Genomic DNA, 20,993 nt, shown 5'->3' on the forward strand with positions numbered 1-20,993 from the left:
CTATATGTATTCGATAACTATACTTTTAAAGTGTGATTCTCCACCCAAAGTCTAAATATAAAATTGGAAGAAGTTTGTTTATGTGTTGGTTTATCTTGTATTGCCTAGTTGTCTCTAATCAAGAATAACATTATTTATTGATTGAACTATGAATGCTAGAGCATTAACAATTATTTAGTTTTAGGTATTTTTGATATAATTATAAGAGACATAAATAATAGTATTACTATTGATTTTTTCCTTAGACTTTGCTAAGAACTGTCTTAGAAGGATGTATTTTTTTAAGATAATTTTTTTGGAACCGTTGTCGAAAGTCAACACTTTCAATGATGTTGATTTCAAAGATAATTATAAACTGTCGTCATATATCATATTTCCAGCAGTGAGAGAAGAAGTAGGAAGAAGAAGAAAGGAGGGGTCGAGTGTTGACAGGGACTAAAACATTACAAAAATCTTGTATAAAAATTGAAACAAGTAATTTTAATACAATACACGTCAATTAATGTCATATTAGTGTCACATTATCCACTATTAACAACATTAAGTTTTTTAATTATATGCAAGGACAAATCTATGTGTATTAAAGGGGGCTGAAAATTTTTTTACATAATTATTTGAAAAATTATTTTCTAATGAATAATTATTTAATGAATAATAAATTTAAAAATATTTGTTATTAATTTTAAAGATAAAATTAGATAAATTAAGCAATTGTCAACTAAAACTTATTTTTCTTATATATTTTTCTTTATTTATTTTTTTAATTTTAATTTTTTTTCTTCATATATATATACACAAAGGATACCTCATGATATGGATCAAAACCAAAGGACTAAAACAAATAATAGCTTTTAAGTATAGGGACTACAATATAAAGTTTGTTAACTGTTAGATCAAAACATAAAATTAGTGCAAGTGTGGTGTAGAGACTAGAAGGTAAATCGCAACAAACATCAACACCACATCATGTTACCAGCAGCGTTAAATTTTTCTTTATAGGTAGATAGGTACCAAAAGTCTAAAACAAAACTAAAAGTTGTTGTATTACAATTAGAGGAGATGTATTAGATTAGAATTTCATAAGATTTTAAAAAATAATTTTTTTCTTGTGGTATTTAATTAGAATTTTTAAATAGTATAAATAAATTTTGTAGTATCTAATCAAGACTTTAAGATTTTTTAAAGAATACAACAAAATATGGTAGTACTCAATTAAGATGTTTTATAATTTATAAAAAGTCTTTTCTTTTGGTATTCAAAAAATTCAAAAATATACAGTAAAAAAAAGCATATCCTTGAGATTGTTTTTCAAAAAAGGATTTTGATGGATTTCATCAACTTCTTAGTTTAATCATCTATCAAACAATCTTCCAAATTTTGTTAGACTTTTTTCTTTTTCTATTGATTAACAAAATAAATTTCACCATCATACATACTCTCTTCTCTCTTTAATATTCTTCAAGATATGTATGTCAAATATATTTCTCTCATTCTTTTCGTTGCATTCACTTACAACAAGAAACAACCACCTGCTTTTGCTGCAGCACCTACATTTTGGTGCATTCTTCTTAAACTTAACAAAATTCAAATTTTGTTTTTAAAAAAATAAAATATATGCTAAAAATATGTACCATGCACACTTATCAGAATTAATTGTTAAATTGAGGTTTCAAATATAGTTTAATATTTTCTCAATTTAAAGGAATACACAAGAAAAAGGGCCGTATGCTGTATAGAGAAGAATCTCCCAAACATTATGTTTCCATATTTATACAATATAATTCTCAATAACAAAATATATGCTTGTATATGTGGACACACATCATATCACGATTGATCATGACAAATACAAAGCAAGAATTATTTTAACCAAGTATCATAGGAAAAGGGAAACCAACTAATCACCTATTACATATTATGAGTTAATAATTAGCCCCAATAAACCCTAAGAGTGATGAACCCTAGTGTGAGGGTCATCACGAGCAACAGCAGCAGCACTAGGCTGCTGGAGCTGACTCAATGGCCCAAAACTAGCAATGTTTATGGCCAACACATTACCCTCATCACAGTTGTTCCCTGCACCAACAAAGTTCCTAACTAACTGCTGAGGCACACACTGATGATAACTATGTTGTTGGTTATAATAGCGGTTATCATAGCTACCATCAGCACCATTCATAACATGAGAGGCGCTAACGGGCGTGATAACCGCAGCAGAAGTGTGACCGTATCCAGTGGGTATGGTTACACCCAAGTTATGGATCCTTGAGAGCTCAAATTTGGCACTCTGGAGGTCCATGTGGAGCTGGCGAAGCTGCTGGTGAAGAAGAGAGATGATTCCAACACACCCATTAACAGGGTCTCGGAGGCGCATTTCGGCTTCGTAGGCTAGAGAATTCACTGCGTCTTCGCGCTGGTGAGGGTGCAACTCATTGAGAAGCTTCGAGACATTGCTGGCTCCGAAGATTCTGTGCACGTTGACGAACCTCTGAGGCTGGTCCGGTGGGAAGTATGGCGCGAACACGCATTCGGGTTGGCACTTTCTCCGCAGGAACTTGCAAGCCGCACATGGTGGGTTCGAAGATGCCATTGGTCTTGCTAAAACTACGTACGCTTGCTTCACTGCAATCACACTTTTAATTTCTGTGATGAAGTCTCCCTCCTATTAATTTGTGATAATCAAGTAATAATTAATATTAACAAGAAAGAAATCAGAGACTTCAGATTTTTATGCGTGCATGTTAGATGGGCAATCCATTATTTACGCTACACACTCTTTTCCTTTTCTTACTCTTATAGTTTATAATTATATGTTCTAGACGATTATTAGGTAATCTTTTTTCTGCAACATTTGACATTTGATAGGAATTTAATTAAAGTTATCAATATTTGATACAGATGTACATATTGTGTTAATCTTTGATTTTATGATTTTTTTTTTTTTACCTCTAGCTTTATTTATGTTTTTAACCTTTTGGCACATCTTTCTTCTTCTAAAAAAGACAAACCGTTTTGGCACATCTTATGCTAAGCTTTTAGAAGAAGAAAAATATTTTTTTTTTCTTAAAAATGTTATTTATGCAACTTTTTTAATAACATTTTTATGACATCATGACATCAATTACTTAATTTATGATCATATTTTTTCTCTATATTATTATTATGAAAGGACAGCTGTACAAATTTTTTGCGGAAATATAATTTTTTAGCAATAAAATGTATGTATCAAACAAATATCTAAAAAACTAGAAAAGTGATAATAAATGGATACCTCCATCTCTATTGTAAACACTTCTCCAACATCTAATATATTTTTTTTCTATTTCTCTTCCTGCTAAATCATATCTGTTATTATACACTCTTTAATTTCTCTTTTTATTTCACTATAGATAGGTATCATTTATCCACTAATATTTTTACAAAAAAAAAAATACTCCTAATATATATATATATATATATATATATATATATATATATATATATATATATATATATATATATATATATATATATATATATATATATATATATATATATATATATATATATATATATATATATATATATATATATATATATATATATATATTCCTGGAAACAAATATTTTTATTAAACAAGTTGTAACTCACAAATGTTGTTATTTTTTTCGTATATTTAATATAAAATTAAGTAACTCATGAATAATAATTATATATATATAATTAACTTTCTCCAAATTTAAACAACTCAATATCAAAATAATATTTTTTGGTAACCCATTACACAATTGTAGATCTTGTTAGTCATCTATGATTACATATATAATATGTGTGTACCAGATAGAATGCGCATCCAGTATAGCAATATGGTTGTTTTAAAAATATGTAGAAAGCAATATGTGTAAGATATATATCTATATATGTATAAAATTTATTTGTAAAAAAATTATAAAACCTTCGTCATCTAAAATCACTTCCTATTGTTAATAAACAGAAATAGTATAATCTCACATCTTTCTTGAAATTATAGGGCAATTTTCATTTTTTTATTAAGGGAGAATACCTCTATATATATTTCTATATTGAACACTAGAATGTAGTGTAATTCGTGCCATGTATGGATAAATATTATTTCTGAATATTTTTATAAAATATTTTAAAAATGTTAATTTATTTCATAATATGTGTATTAGAAATTATTTGTAATTAAAATTAATTTATTTCTGCGATGGATAATAGAGTATAATATTTTTAGTTATTAAGTATTGTTGTTCACTTAGATAGTTGATTAGATATCTAGTAAAATTTGGAGTTAGTCTAACCAAATTCTTACTAAACTCTATTTTGTAATAGCTATTTTAAAATATGATTTTAATATTTCAAAATAGGAATACTTTTCTTGAATAGTCATTCCATAATAAAGAGAAGTTAATATTTCAATTTATTGAACATTTGAGGGTGCAAGAAGACAAGAAGAGGTGCACGAAGTAAAATCCGCATATATGTGACACATACACTTAGCACTATGGGTTTGATCCATCTAAGAAATATGTTTGCCTCATATTCCAAATGTGGGCCTATGCTTCCTACACGTCCCAACTTTACGTGAATGGACAAAATTGTCCTTAATGAGAATTAATACCTCAGGCGCGCGTGCACTCTATTCCCAACCCTAAGTCCCTAACCCTAACACTTTCTTCCTTTAGCTGCATACTCCCGATGCCGCAAAGCCCCTTCCCAACCCTAGCACCTTCTTCACTTCCTTCCAATTGTGATAGTTCTTCTATTAGCAATTTTGGGTCATATATATATATATATATATATTACATAATTGAATGATTTATGGCCATTATTTTATTAGCCAAAATATTAAAGTGGTCTAATCAATATAAAATAAAATCATGGCTAAGGACATATATGTTATGAAAGACTAATTGTGTAGATACCATTATTGATATTATAGTTTGATGAGGGGCCAAATTATAATTATCAAATTTGGAATAGTAGTTACCAATACAAGAGGTTATGGTCCCCATTTGTAGAGAGAAGTAACAACACATACAGCTTGAATTCTTTTTCTCTTTATCCCGTCAAAAGAGAAAATTCAGAGAAGAACATAAAGCCCTCTACATTTGGAAGATCATAAAATCAATCTTGATCCTTATCAACCTTTCATCATTCCATTATGGCTAATCCAGATATGCTTCCGCATTTAGTTTTCATCATGATTTTGAGTATGGGAACACAATGGGATTTCATCCATCTTTATGCAATAATTTCTCTCTACATGGATAGAAAGTATGTGGTTAGGATTGATGATCAACTATTAGAATTAAATTAAGTTAATTGATTGAATCCCTACAAATTGGTATCAAAGCACCCATACTTAATTCATGTATGATTTTGGAAATTTTATTTATTCAGACTGCTATCATATTCTAAATTTTAAATGAATTTAGATATTTTACATATTGTTGCTTGATCTTACCTTTTACTAAAGCGTAACTTCCAACAATATTTAAATGCACTTTTAATTTAAAGGTTAGTGTAGATTGTTCATAAGAAATATTAACATGTGTGATTATTTATATGAGTGGTGATTGGCCCAAAGGAAAGTTACTATCTAACTAATTTACATACACACTTGTGATGTTAAACGTATGATAATTATGAGGGTTTGCATGTGAATGATAAATCACATCAAAAGATGGGTTTGTTATTTGATATGCTTTTATTATCAATGTTTGAACATTACAACAAGGATTTCACTAGCAATTAATACCATGATCCAAAGACTTGATATTAATTGTGCACTAGATATGTTGAGATGGGTTATACCATTATTTAAATGCATTGATGACTATTTTGTAAGCTTATTGTATTATTTGTTTTGATATTTCCAGTTGTTGTTTCTATATCTGCTAATCTGAATTCGGTTCCGGTTCTTAATGGTACAAATTTTAGGGACTGGAAAGAGAACATGCAAATTGTTCTTGACTACATGCATCTAGACCTTGCATTAAGGATTGAGAAACCCCCTTCTCCTACGGATTTCAATACCTCTGAACAGAGGAAACTTCATGAGAAGTGGAATCACTCAAATCGCATGAGTCTTATGATCATTAAGCGTGGCATTCCTGAGGTCTTTAGGAGTATGTTAATTGTTATTCTTGAGCTTTTAGTGCATTAAAAATAAGGAAGAAAATAGCAATATGCCTCTAATTTACGGTTCTTTTGTGGAAATTGTAAATATTTTTGTTCTTGTATGAATTTATAAGGTAGAAACTCCATTTTTGTGAACTAATGTTGAATTTAAATCAGTTTGTAGGCTAAAGCATAGAAGGTGTGAAATGCTACTAATGAATTTGCTCAGCGAGGCAGATTGGCTAAATGAGCCTCATCCACTTAGCGAGGCAGCCAGCTCGCTTAGCGGATGCAAAACCCTAGAAGAGGATAAGTCAGAGAGTAGGGCACAGCCAGCCCGCCCAGTGAGGATGTTGTCTCTACTAGCGCTTAGTGTGCCCAGGCTCGCATAACAGATATTCACTTACTCTCGCTCAACGAGACATGCTCGCTGAGCGCACCTTCGTATGCTGAGAAGTCCAAAAGCCTTTAAAACACTGATTTGGTGGGAAATGAAGAGACACTAAGCTTATACTACGTGAAAACAGAGAGAAGAAGGCACTGAGGCTAGAGAGAAGACATTTTCTTCATCCTTTACCATTTTCTTTCACAAAAATTACTCATTTCCTCTTGTATTAAGTCCTCCTTGTTAATGGAGGGCTAGGAACTTCGTTGTTGGGGAGTTATTCTACTGAGCACTCTTGATGTAAACTTCTAACTATCTATTTAATGTTATTTTTTGGTGTTTTCTGCTTCTATCTACATTTATTTTACATGCTTGTGGCTTGATCATCCATTTGTATATTTAGTTGGGCTTTTAAATGTTGGAAAATGCTTGAAAACCTTAGAACTTGATAGAGAAACTAGAGGTTATTTTTTTGTGTTTTTTGTATGTTTATTTAATTGTGTTGTTGTTGATAAGTGTTAGTTTCTATGTAGTTTATGTTAGGTTATGACTGCTTTAGATAGTAATGTAGTTTTGGTTAGAAGGGCTAAGCCTCAAGCTTCCAAGTCTGAATAGTGGCTTAGGGAGTTGAGGTTGGCAGGCCCAATTTCTGGGTTTTGCGATGAACTCGCTAAGTGAGCATGTCTCACTAGGCGAGTTCATACGTTTTGATGAATTTCTGGGTTTCAGGATGAACTCGCTAAGCGCTCCCTGTTTCGCTAAGCGAGTTCATCAAGTTTGTTTAAATTTCTGCATTTTGTATGAACTTGCTAAGCCATTGCACTATGGCTTAGCAAGTCTTTGAGTTTTGCTATGATTTTTCTGGGTTTGTACGAACTCGCTACGTCGGCCATTCACGCTTAGCGAGTACACTTAGATAGTTCTGGAACTTAAAGGTTGTTCGCATTCCCTTCATGGCTTAGCGCATCATACGCGCTAAGCCCAAATATGCCTTTAGCGTAAAATTGGGCTAAGCGAGCCTGTCTCGCTAAGCCCAAGGCAATTGGGTTTTCTGTATGTTTTGTTCATGCGTTAAGTGCGCCATGCTCGCTAAGCGCAAATAGCTCTCTATCATGGAATAAGGCTTAGAGAGTCTATCTTGCTAGGCCACTAGTGTCATTTGTAGTGAGTCTCGCTAAGCACCCACTGACGCTAAGCCTAGATAGTCAGTCGCGCTAAGCGCGACCTGCGTGCTAAGCACAATTCCATCTCTGTTTGTCAATAAGGCTTAGCGAGTCACTCTCGCTTAGCCACTGTTGTCTTATAGCTAAGCGAGAGGGTCTCGCTTAGCCATTGTTGTTGTTTTTCTGTTGTCGCGCTAAGCGCAATGCTGTTATTTCTATAAGGCGCACTAAGCAAGCCTATCTCACTTAGCGCCCAACCTATTTTACTACTTGTTTTTCCTAAGTTAGTTTTCAATAAAATCCTGACTAACTTTAATCTTTTTCTGTGTTTTGGTGTAGATGGCTTCCAAGAAGAGACGCATTTCCTCCTCCAAGCATCAGGAGCCTTATGGCACGTCCAGATTTGTGTCTGAGGTCACATGGGAGCAATATGAGATGAACATCCACAACAGAAACATCCTCCCTGAGAGAAACATGGAGTTAGCTTACTCCCACTATGACGAGTTCCTCCGGGAGTTAGAGCGCTGTCAATGGCATATGAATCTCACTCGCCAGATGGAGAACCACATTGATTTGGTGTTAGTTAAGGAGTTTTACTCCAACCTCTATGACCCAAAGGATCGCTCCCCCAGGCAATGCAAGGTGCGAGGGAAGACGATCAAGTTCGATGCAGCCATATTGAACACTTTCCTGGAGACACATGTGGTATTCGAGCCTAGGGTGAGGTACTAAGCTTACTCTCGCTTCTGTCACACTCACCCTGACCCTCAGGAGATTGTAGCAAAACTATGTATACCAAGGTGAGGATTTGTTTTAAATACTAAGGGGGCACCGTGGAAGCTACTAAGGAAGGACTTGACTACACTTGCTCAGACATGGAGTGTCTTTCCCTACTCCAACCTCGCTCCTACTTCTCACACCTATGACCTTAATATGGATAGAGCGAGGTTGGTTTACGGCCTTGTCATTAAGATGGACATGGACCAGGGCTCAATCATTTCCGAACAAATTTCTCATATGACCCAATCCAACTCCTCTAGGTTGGGCTTTCCTGCCCTTATCACAGCCCTATGCATAGCCAGAGGAGTAGTGTCTGACTCTCTAACTTTCGAGTCTCTCAGCCTGACCATTAATTTGACCTATATTAGGAAAAACTGCTGGAACCCAAAGGATCCTTCCATCACATTCCCTGGGTCCCGCAAGGCCAGTGCCAGGGCCCCTTCAAACGCTCTAGCTTCAACTCCAGCACCAGCACCAGTACCTTCATGTGGAGCTTGTAGGCCTTGGATCTTCTTCACCAATAAAGTCATTTGCTTCTTGAAGTTCAATGGCAGCGGAATGAAGAAGGAAGAAAGATGATTAGAGATGCCACTTCAAGGAGAAGATGAGTCAAGAAGAAGCTCACCACCATAGGAAGCCATGGATAAGAGCTTGAAGGTAGGAGAAGATAAGTGGAGGGAGAGGGAGAGAAGGAGCACGAAATTTTGTGCCTCAAATGAAGTCTGAACTTTGAAGTGTGATTCTCAAATGATCAAATTTGAAAAAATGCACACACATGGCCTCTATTTATAGCTTAAGTGTCACACAAAATTGGAGGAAAATTTGAATTTCTATTCAAATTTCACTTGAATTTGAAATTGAATTTGTGGAGCCAAATTTTGGAACCAAAATTTCACTAATTATGATTAGTGAATTTTAGCTATTTTTCAACCCACTAATCCAAGATCAAGTCCAAGATTCTCCACTAAGTGTGCATAGGTGTCATGAGGCATATAAAGCATGAAGGACATGCACAAAGTGTGACTATATGATGTGTCAATGGGGTGTAGCAAGCAAATGCTCACCTCCTGTTAGTCGTCTTATACGACTAACTTTTGTATAGAAAACATTTTCCAAAATCGGTATAGTTCCCCAATTTATGCTTATTTTTTAGTAATTTGTAAATAAATCTTGTTTTATTGATAAAGTTGTCTCTAGAATATTTTCCATTGGATTTAATGATGAAATCTGTTCAATGTCAAGTTAAATGAGGCAAAATTTTGAAGTGCTAAAAGTGGTAGTTACACTCAGCTCACCATTTGGACTCAGCGCGCATTCATTGCTAAGCACAACTTCAGCGTGCTTAGTGCGACAGAAGAATCTGGCAGAGCATCAATATCAAGGCTAGGCGCTAAGCACAACGGTTGTCTTCAGCCAGGCTCAGCGCATGACGGGCGCTAAGCTTAAATCCACTTACTCGCACTAAGCACGACGGTGACACAACGTCACGGGTTCAGAGCCTATTTAAAGCTATTTGTACAAATTTAGGGTAACAATCCAGAGAATCACTACCAAAGAGCACACCACAGTGCCTATTTCGAGAAAAGAGCTTTGGAGGAAGCAAGAGGATCAACTTTTGTAGAGAGACCTAGGTTTTGTAATTAGAGAGAGATTAGTGAGTTGTAGAGTGATTGTGAGATGCTGAGAAGAGGAGGAGGGATCCTCCCTTCTTGTGTAAGGAGCAGTTATTCTCTACTCTTAATCTCATTTGTGCTAAGGTTTTTCTGTATGGCTAGCTAAACACTCTTGTTGGGAATTTCTAAGGAACAGCTGATGTAATTACTTTAATATCTAATTGATTGTGTTTCCTATGTTCAATGCTTCTTTCAATGCTTAATTTTTGCATGCTCTTGGTCTGATCACCCATTTGTATGTCTAATTAGGTGACTTTAGCACTGGGAAATGTATTGTTGCCTTAGAAATTGATAGAAGCAGAATTGAAACTTAGTCCAACAAGAGGGACCTGAGGATTAAGTTTTAGTTTTCTTAATATGTTGTGATGATAATGCTATTTAGTCTAAGTCTAGTCCAACAAGAGGGATCTAAGGATGAAGCTTAGGTTAAATTAGTCTAAACTTTCGTAAGTTGATTAAGCTGAGCCTAGTCCAACAAGAAGGATCTGAGGATGAATTTTAGTTTAAATTAGTCTAAACCTACAAGGGATGCTTAAGTTAAGCCTAGTCCAACAAGAGGGATCTAAGGACGAAGCTTGAGTTAAGCTAGCCTAATGAGGGATTGTGGTTTAGTACTTTAGGCTACAACATAGAACACAAAAGCATGATTGATTAGAGAAATATCCTTATATGCATCAGCTTGTTTGTTAGAGAAACCCAACACTTTTACCTATTGTTGTCAATATTACTTGCGTTTTTACTGTTTTTAGCCTAGACTTTGTTTAATTTTGTTCTAAACCATCAATTATCAATGTTTCTTTCAACAATTCCTTATTTTTTAATTTAACCCTGTCTAATACTAGTTTCCTGAGTTCCATACTTGAATTCATCCATTTTAATTTTAAATACTTGACGATCCGGTGCGTTTTCCAACGAATCGGATTTCCCTTGAACATATTTGTATCAAGAAAAATTGGACCAAAAAGTAACTGCGGGGGAAATCCAACACCTTCCCCTCTAAAATTTAATTGGATTGGGCTTCTCCTAATTCAATTAAATTTATTTCCCAACACACACATCAAATACTCACTTAATGCATGTGAAATTACAAAACTACCCCTAATATAAATACTAGTCTAAGTGCCCTAAAATACAAGGGCTGAAAAATCCTACATTTCTAGGATATCCTACCTACATTATGGAGCCCTAAATACAAGGCTCAAAAATAATGAAATCTTAATCTAATATGTACAAAGATAAGTGGGCTCATACTTAGCCCATGGGCCCAAAATCTACCCTAAGGCTCATGAGAACCCTAGGGCCTTCTCTTACATCTCTGGCTCAATCTTCTTAGAGTCTTCTATCCAATGCCCTTGGGGGGTAGTATTGCATCAGGATACACCATTGGAAGTTGCTGAGGAGGGAGTCTCAAGCACAGCAGAGGCAGATATTGACGATGATTATGTAGCAGACGTCACTGTGGTATGGGACTTGGGATCCATGGCCCACTCCAGCTCAGGATGATTGAAGCATGACAGGACTTCATTTAATTATTCTGTTTTTCGAACATTTTTTATTTTAGTTATTTATTTACTTAGTATTTTACTGCTTTTGAAGTATTTTACTGCTTTGGAAGTTGAACAGTGGTTGAATTCTGCATTTCATGATTTTATCCAGCAGTGGTGTTTGTTGTGATTTTGGTTTGAACTGAATTGATTGCATGATACGAGTGACTTACGTTGCTAAATCATAGATCTCGAATAAGTCTACTTTATGTAGAAGAGAAAGAGCATGAAAATTAGGGGCATGAGTGAAAATGTTAGCTTGCATGACAGGAAAATAGTGAAGGTGTAACCAATTGTTGTAACCCGGTGAGTTGTGTGAATCTTAAACTGTGAGAGGACGACTAGCATCAAGTACTGATTTTTGCATGAATCTATGAATACTGAATGAATGCATGATTTGGAAATGATAAAGGCCATGATTGAATTGATTTAGCCACTTAGCCAAACAGACTTACCATGTTCATGAATGATTAAACTCTGGCACCTTTTTGAGCTTGAATATTAATGAATGAGTCATTGAACCCTGAACCTAAATGTAAATGCTATCTCTGTTTACCCTATCTTAGGTTATAGGAGAGCATTGTATGGTTTAAGTCAAATTTGTCCCAAATTTGGAGGAGTGTGTTTGGGTGATTTATATTTTAGGAATGTAAGTAACAGCCACACAGAGAGTCAAAGTATCAATCATTAGCAGTAATTATAAACTGCTAAAATAAAATAAAATAAAAAGAGAAAAAAGAACATCAAAATTGAAGAAAGCTCTATGTGTTGTTAATTGCACTGCTAATTGTGGCATGTCAATAAAAGCTGGAAATTTAAAGAAAAGGGTAATCTATGGATGAATGCTCTCCTAGAACCTAAGTTTTACATCCTAGAAAAATCATGAATTGTTTCCAGCCCAGCCTCATTACAAGCCAAAGAAAGTCCTTCAGATTCATTTTGTGTGTTTATGACTATATGGAAGGAGATGAAATGCAAAAGTTGGGAATTGTGTTAATTGTCTATTTGAAGAATTACCTGAAACACATGTGCATATGAGAGAAACAGTAGCCATAAGTATTTAGCTTGGTTGACCTTCCTTGATACTTCTCATGCCTACTAGCCTATTTCATTTTGCTACTTAATTCACATGCTCATATCTTTGAATATAATGCACTTCACTTCGGAAGGTTGTTGAATGATGCATGCTTAGTTGTCTCTGTTGTGTGATTGATACATTTGAGACAAACACCATTTGGGTTAATCATTGTTAAGTCATTTTTCTTGAGAACAAGAAAATTGTTATTTTCTTTGCTTGTGGACAAGCAAAACTGTAAATTTGGAGGAGTTTGTTAATTGTTATTCTTGAGCTTTTACTGAATTAAAAATAAGGAAGAAAATAGAAATATGCCTTTAATTTACGGTTCTTTTGTGGAAATTGTAAATATTTTTGTTCTTGTATGAATTTATAAGGTAGAAACTCCATTTTTATGAACTAATGTTGAATTTAACTTAGTTTGTAGACTAAAGAAGAAAAAGTGTGAAATGTTGTTGATGAACTCACTTAGCAGGACAGATTGGCTAAGCGAGCCTCATCCGCTTAGCGAGGCAGCCAGCTCGCTTAACGGATGCAAAACCCTAGAAGAGGATAAGTCAGAGAGTAGCGCGCAGTCAGCCCGCCTAGCGAGGACGTTGTCTCTACTTGCGCTTAGCGCGCCCAGGCTCGCTTAGTGGATATTCACTTACTCTCGCTCAGCGAGACATGCTCGCTAAGCGCACCTTCGTGTGCTGAGAAGTCCAGAAGCCTTTAAAACACTGAGTTGGTGGGAAATGAAGAGACACCAAGCTTATACTACGTGAAAACAGAGAGAAGAAGGCCCTGAGGCTGAAAAAAGACCTTTTCTTCATCCTTTGCCTTTTTCTTTCACAAAAATTACTCATTTCCTCTTGTATTAAGTCCTCCATGTTAATGGAGGGCTAGGAAGTTGGGGAGTTATTCTACTGAGTACTCTTGATATAAATTTCTAATTATCTATTTAATGTTATTTTCTGGTATTTTTTGCTTCTATCTGCATTTTTTTTTACATGCTTGTGGCTTGATCATCCATTTGTATGTTTAGTTAGGCTTTTGAGTGTTGCAAAATGCTTGAAAACCTTAGAACTTGATAGAGCAACTAGAGGTTTGTGTATCTAGGAATAGAATGCAGTAATCTAGTATATTTTGTACTGTACGCGTATTGCAACTCTTTTAGAACGAGTTTGTTGAGGAATCAAGAACAAAAACTACAAGAGTTAGGCTCATTCTTGTGAGGAATCATGGTCTAAGTAAATAAGTGGTGCAAGAGCGCTAGAATCATGTTAAATAGAGAAAAACCTTTTAATACGGCAAGAGAAAGTTCAGTAGAAGACTACCCGACGTTTTTACCTTGATATTTATCGCATTTTACAGCTTTGAGTTTATTTCGTCATTGTTAAAGTAGCATAGTATATTACAAAAAATTAAACCATTAATGAACCTTCTATCTCATTTCCAAAGTTAAAAGTGTTTACATATTGAATATACATCATCTAAGTGAAACAAATTCCTTGTGGATACGATACTCGGTCTTATCATTTAAATACTACTTGTGCAAATTGATGCACTTGCCAATAGGTTAACAGGGTACTATTTCAGATGATATAACTAGTGCCAAAGAATTCCTTGCTAAAATTGAAAAACACTTTGAAAAAAGCGATAAGGCAGAAACAAGTACTCTTCTTCAGAACTTAATTTCCATGAAGTATCAAGGCAAAGGAAATGTTAGGGAATACATCATGGGAATATAAAATATTGCTTCAAAATTAAGGGCACTAAAGCTTGAGCTATCAAAAGACTTGTTTATTCATTTAGTGTTAATTTATCTACCTTCATAGTTTAGTCAGTATAAGATCTCTTATAACTGTCAGAAGGATAAATGGTCTCTTAATGAGTTCATTTCATATTGTGTGCAAGAAAAGGAAAGGTTGATGCAAGAAAGGACTGAAAGTGCTTATGTTGTAAGTACCTCTAAAGACAAGGGGAAAAGAAAAAGAACTGAGGAGCCCAAGAATGAAGCTGCTAAGGGTCCAGCACAAAAGAAATAAAATCAAGCTGACAATTGTTTCATTTGTAGTAAGCCTAGACAAGTAAAGAAGAAATGTACCAAATATCATGTTTGGCGTGCAAAGAAAGGTATGTTTCTTACTTTGAATTGTTCTGAGGTCAATTTAGCTTCAGTACCTAGAAACACTTGGTGGTTAGATTTTGGTGTCACTACTAACATCAGTGTTTCAATACAGGGTTGCCTAAGCTACCTGCAGCCAATTGATTCTGAAAGATGTATATATGTTGGAGATGGTAAATTAATGGAGGTGGAAGCTATAGGGAATTTTAGATTATTATTATTATGTACTGGTTTTTATTTGGATTTGAAAGACACTCTTGTTGTACCGTCATTTAGACGGAATTTGGTTTCAGTTTCTTATTTGGACAAATTGGATTATTTGTGTTCATTTCGAAACAATGTGTTTAGGTTGTCTTTTAATTCAGATATTGTTGGAACTGTTTCACTCTTGGCTTATGATAATCTATATTTACTTGATATTGTAGCTTCCTATGGTGAATCCTTTAATGTGGAATTGGGTGGTACTAAGCGTAGAATTGATAATACAAACTCAGGAGCATTATGGCATAAGCGCTTAGGTCATATTTCTAAGAACGGAATTGAATGACTTTTGTCAAACGGAATCTTGGATTCCATTGATTTCACAAGCTTTGATGTTTGTGCTGAATGCATTAAAGGTAAACAGACCAAAAGCAAGAAATTAGGTGCATATAGAGCTATAGATGTCTTGGAATTGATACATATAGATATTTGTGGGCCATTCATACACCTTCATGGAATGGTCAATAATATTTTATATCATTCATAGACGATTACTCCAGAAATGCATACCTGTTTCTTATACATGAAAAGTCACAATCTCTAGATGTGTTCAAAACATTGTTGGATTAAGTGGCCTCGAAATAATTAAGAAGGGGGGGTTGAATTAATTATTAACGTGTCTTGACTAATTAAAAATCTATCCTTCTTAATGTTACTAGATTCAATTGGGCTTTACTACTAAGTTATGTAATTTAAACAAAAGTAAAGCCTAAAAGAAAAATACACAGCGGAAATTAAAGAGTGTAGGGAAGAAGAAGACAAACACAAGAATTTTATACTGGTTCGGCAACAACCCGTGCCTACATTCAGTCCCCAAGCAACCTGTGATTCTTGAGATTTCTTTCAACCTTGTAAAATCCTTTACAAGCCAAAGATCCACAAGGGATGTACCCTCCCTTGTTCTCTTTGAAAATCCAAGTGGATGTACCCTCCACTTGAACTGATCCACAAAAGATGTACCCTCACTTGTTCTCAGTATAACAATCCCCAAGTAGATGTACCCTCTACTTGTACCACAAAGGATGTACCCTCCAATGTGTTGGGACAAAGAATTCTCAGGCGGTTAGTCCTTTGAATCTTTGTAAGGGGAAACAAAAGATATCTCAAGTTGTTAGTCCTTTGAAATATTTTGCTTAAGAGAAATGGAAGAATTAAAAGAATTCTCAGGTGGGGTCCTTTGAATTCTCTTGGAAAGGGAGAAGGGAGACACTAATGAATTCAGGCGGTTAGTCATTCGTTCTTTTGGCAAAGGGAGAAGAGAATGAAAAAGATGACTAGCACAAGTTTTTGATCAAAGAACTTTTCTTGAAAGAGAAAGTATTTGAACAAAAACTTTTAGATAGATGAGGAAAAATGAATCAGAAAATTTTGTAGAAAGAGTTTAAAGAGATGAAAGAAGATATTGAAAGATAGATTGAAAGATAGATGATTCAAAGCTGATTGATGATTGTTGAAATTCATGTCATGGTCACATATTTATAATCTCTTGATGACTCAAGTCAAAGCTTGTGACTCTTGGCAATTTCTTTAAAACTAGTCAATTTAAAAAAAGTTGTGACATTTGAAAAAATCATCAGAAACAAGTCACTTGAAGAATTGTGACTTTTGGAAATGTATTTTTCGAAATCAGTCATTGGTAATCGATTACCATTAAGGTGTAATTGATTACACATCAACAGATGTGACTCTTCATTTTGAATTTTGAAAATTAAAACGTTTTGAAGCTCTGGTAATCGATTACAAGTATTGTGTAATCGATTACACAAGTTTAAAATACTTTAAAACTGTTTAGACATAAGTTGTAAGTCTTGAAATTTGAAATCTTAACATTTTAAAACACTGGTAATCGATTACATGATTATGGTAATCGATTACAGCTTTGTAAATCAGTTTTGAAAATAATGTTGGCTACTGGTAATCGATTACTACCTTCTGGTAATCGATTATCAGAGAGTAAAACTCTTAGGTAATGATTTTGTGAAAACTTCTTGTGCTACTCAATGTTTTGAAAAACTTTTTAATACTTATCTTGATTGAGTCTTTTCTTGATTCTTGAATCTTGATCTTGATTATTCTTGAATCTTGATTCTTGAATCTTTGCTTGAACCTTTGCTTAACTCTTGATTCTTTGGCATCATCAAAATAACCTTGGAAGAAATTGCTTCCACAATACACCATGCTGGGGTCACCTAGCATGAATGGTGTGGCTGAAAGATGAAACAGAACTCTTAAGGATATGGTAAGAAGTATGATTTGTCATTCTAACTTACCAAAGCCACTCTAGGGAAAGGCACTAAAGACTACAACTTACATTCTTAATAAAGTGTCAACCAAGGCAACTGCCAAAACACCTTATGAGCTTTGGGTTGGGCGAAAGCCTAGCCTGAAACATTTTCATGTATGGGGATGTCCAGTTGAGGCAAGACCTTATAAGTCAAATGAAAGGAAATTGGATTCCTGAACAGTGAGCAGCTACTTTATTGGTTATTCTGAAAGATCCAGGGGCTATAAATTTTATGATCCCAAATTAAAGATAATTTTTGAGACGGGAACTGCCACATTCTTTGAGGATATTGAGTTTAGGGGAAGAGGTTAGAGACCTTGTCTTAGAGGAAGAATCAGTAACAATTTCAGAACCGATTCATATAGTTGCTTTTGATAAAGCAAATTCGGAACCTTTACAAGATATTGTTATTGAATTTCTCACTCTAGACAATTTGGTCGTTCATGAAGAACAAACTCAAGATCCTCAAGAACATATGCTTCATGAGCCAGTACCTTTGTGGGGATCTACAAGAGAAAGGAGAAGTGTTATTCCAGATGATTATGTGATATTTCTCCAGGAACATGAGGAAAATAATGGTATAATGGAAGATGACCCAGTCAACTTCCATCAAGCCATGCAAGATTCCAACTCAAACAAGTGGATTGAAGCAATGAATGAGGAGTATAAGTCCATGCAAGACAACAAGGTTTGGGAACTTGTCCCATTACCAGAAGGTGTGAAACCCATTGGTTGCATATGGATATTTAAGACCAAGCGGGATTCCAATGGTAATGTGGAGAGGTATAAGGCTCGTCTTGTGGCAAAGGGTTGTACGCAAAAGGAATGGATTGACTTTAAAGAGACATTCTCTCCAGTTTCATCGAAAGATTCTTTTAGGACAATCATGACTCTTGTTGCACATTATGATTTGGAGCTTCATCAAATGGATGTCGAGACGGCATTTCTCAATGGCAACATTGATGAGATAATTTATATGGTGCAACCAGAAAACTTTGTGTCAGGAGACCCAAAGAATATGGTTTGCAAACTGAAAAAATCCATTTACGGGCTAAAACAAGCATCTCGTCAATGGTACCACAAATTTCATCAAGTAATTCTCTCATTTGGTTTCGAGATGAATCTTGTTGATGATTGTGTGTATCACAAATTCAGTGGGAGCAAGTACATTTTCCTGGTCTTATATGTTGCTGACATATTGCTTACCACTAATGATATACGCATGTTGCACGAAACCAAGAGATTTCTATCAAGAAACTTCTAAATGAAAGATCTTGGTGATGCCTCATTTGTATTAGGAATTTAGATACACCAAGATCGATCTCGGGGTATTCTAGGATTATCACAAAGGAGCTATATCGAAAAGGTACTTAAAAGGTTTGGCATGCAGGAATGTAAATCCGGGGATACTCCAGTTGCTAAGGAAGACAAGTTCAGTCTCAAATAGTGCCCAAAAGGAAATTTGGAAATTCAAGAAATGCAAAAGATTCCCTATGCATCAGCTATAGGGAGATTGATGTATGCCCAAGTATGTACGCGTCCAGATATAGCATATATAGTTGGGGTATTAGGCAGGTATTTAAGCAATTCAGGAATGGATCATTGGAAAGCAGCCAAAAGAGTTATGAGGTATTTGAAGAGAACAAAGTATTACACGTTCATATACAAAAGGTCAGATCAGTTGGAGATCATTGGATATTCTGACTCGGATTTTACAGGAGGCCTAGATAGTTTGAGATCCACTTCAGGTTACATTTTCATGTTAGTTGGTGGTGCGGTTTCTTGGCGCAGTGCCAAGCAAATCCTTACTACATCCACTATGACGGCAGAATTTGTGGCATGCTATGAGGCATCAAATCATGGAATATGGCTGAGAAATTTTGTCATAGGGCTGTAAATTGTGGAAGGAATTGAAAGACCATTAAGTTATATTGTGACAAAAAAAAATCAATTGTATTGTATTCTAACAACAATAGGAGCTCAACCAATACAGACCATCTTCATGTAATTTTCATGCTACACATTTCATGATGAGTCTATGTCATTTGATTTTGTCAGCATTAGTGATCATTGATGGGTTTAGTTATGATTGATACAATGAAAACTGCTTTGATTCTATGTGCAGATATAATCAACGGACAAGATTTTTGGAATATGCTCAAAGCATGTAAAGGCAAATTTTGAGCTCATAAAGTCTAACACATTTATAAGGATTGTAAGGATATATATATTTGTGACCATTGGGAGATTATTAGCAATTTTGGGTCATACATATATATACTACATGATTGAATGAGTTAAGGCTATTATTATATTAGTCAAAATATTAAAGTGGTCTAATCAATATAAAATAATGGCTAAGGGCATATATGTTGTGAAAGGCTAATTGTGTAGATACCACTAGTGATATTATAGTTTGATGAGGGACCAAATTATAATCATTAAATTTGGAATAATCGATATCAATTACCAATACAAGAGGTTATGGTCCTCATCTGTAGAAAAAAGTAACAACATGTACAACTTGAATTCTTTTTCTCTTTATCTCGTCAGAAGAGAAAATTCAGAGAACTTAAAGTCCTCTACATTTAGAAGATCATAAAATCAATCTTGATCCTTATCAACCTTTCATCATGTTATTATGGCTAATCCAGATACGCTTCCACATTTAGTTCTCATCATGATTTTGAGTATGGGAACACAATGGGATTTCATCCTTCTTTATGCAGTAATTTTTTTCTACATGGACAGAAAGCATGTGATTAGGATTGATGATCGACTGTTAGAATTAAATTAGGTTGATTGATTGAATTCATACATACACCTTCACCTCTAGAATGAACTGTTGCACCTTTTTTCCTTCCGTAGTTTCAATCTCGCTCATTCCTTTCTCTCCCTCTGTTCTTTCTCTAGCTTGGGCGGACAAAACATTATCCGTAACACATAGAAAAACATTTCGAAATGAACATTCCAGATCATTTGTTTTTGAAACATCTTTCCATAATAGGGTATCCGGAAACCTTTTGCAACGTTTGCATAACAGCGAATCTGGAACACTAATAGGGACATTCCAAAGTAAGCATTGAAAACCTTGTTACATTGTTACAGAACAACTATTCCAAAAGCCTTTATATTTTGAAACATCGTTCTGGAACAACTTATCGTGAATAGAAACAAAACACTTATGGAATAGCTATTCTGAAAATTGTTATAGTCCAAACTATCTATTCCAGAATATGGACGGCAATTATCGAAATGGTTAATCAGTGGCACGACCCAATAGATTATCTATGAAAGAAGTATGTGGTGTATCATTTTTTTCCTTATTTGTCTGGTGGCTTTGAAGGAACTCCCCTCCCATCCATAGTCACGTTGACATATGCCGTCTCAACCTCTATTCACAAATTTTTTTATGTTATATTAAATTTTCATTAACATTTTTTAAAATCCTTCACCGTTTGCTAGTGTAGTTTAATATGTGTAGGTTAATTTTTTATTGTATTGGAAAAAATCAGATTAAAATATTTTAAGAATTAGGCTTTTGCACATATTACAAATTTATATAATTAATTACTATAATTATTTTAAATTAAATTTA

The 20,993-nt window shown here is 34.5% G+C and overlaps 2 protein-coding genes across 2 annotated transcripts; one reads left to right on the forward strand and one right to left on the reverse strand.

The window, feature by feature from the left end:
• Positions 1-1,945: 1,945 nt before the first annotated feature.
• Positions 1,946-2,590, reverse strand: LOC100801155 (protein ASYMMETRIC LEAVES 2). Its single transcript, XM_006591529.3, has one exon. It carries the CDS (start codon positions 2,588-2,590, stop codon positions 1,946-1,948), a length of 645 nt encoding a protein of 214 aa, XP_006591592.1.
• Positions 2,591-18,872: 16,282 nt separating this feature from the next.
• On the forward strand, positions 18,873-19,292 carry LOC121173058 (secreted RxLR effector protein 161-like). Its single transcript, XM_041006813.1, has one exon. The coding sequence runs from the start codon at positions 18,873-18,875 to the stop codon at positions 19,290-19,292; it is 420 nt and encodes a 139-aa protein (XP_040862747.1).
• Positions 19,293-20,993: the final 1,701 nt, after the last annotated feature.

The sequence above is a fragment of the Glycine max genome, chromosome 11, assembly GCF_000004515.6.
Source record: "Glycine max cultivar Williams 82 chromosome 11, Glycine_max_v4.0, whole genome shotgun sequence".
Taxonomy (NCBI): domain Eukaryota; kingdom Viridiplantae; phylum Streptophyta; class Magnoliopsida; order Fabales; family Fabaceae; genus Glycine; species Glycine max.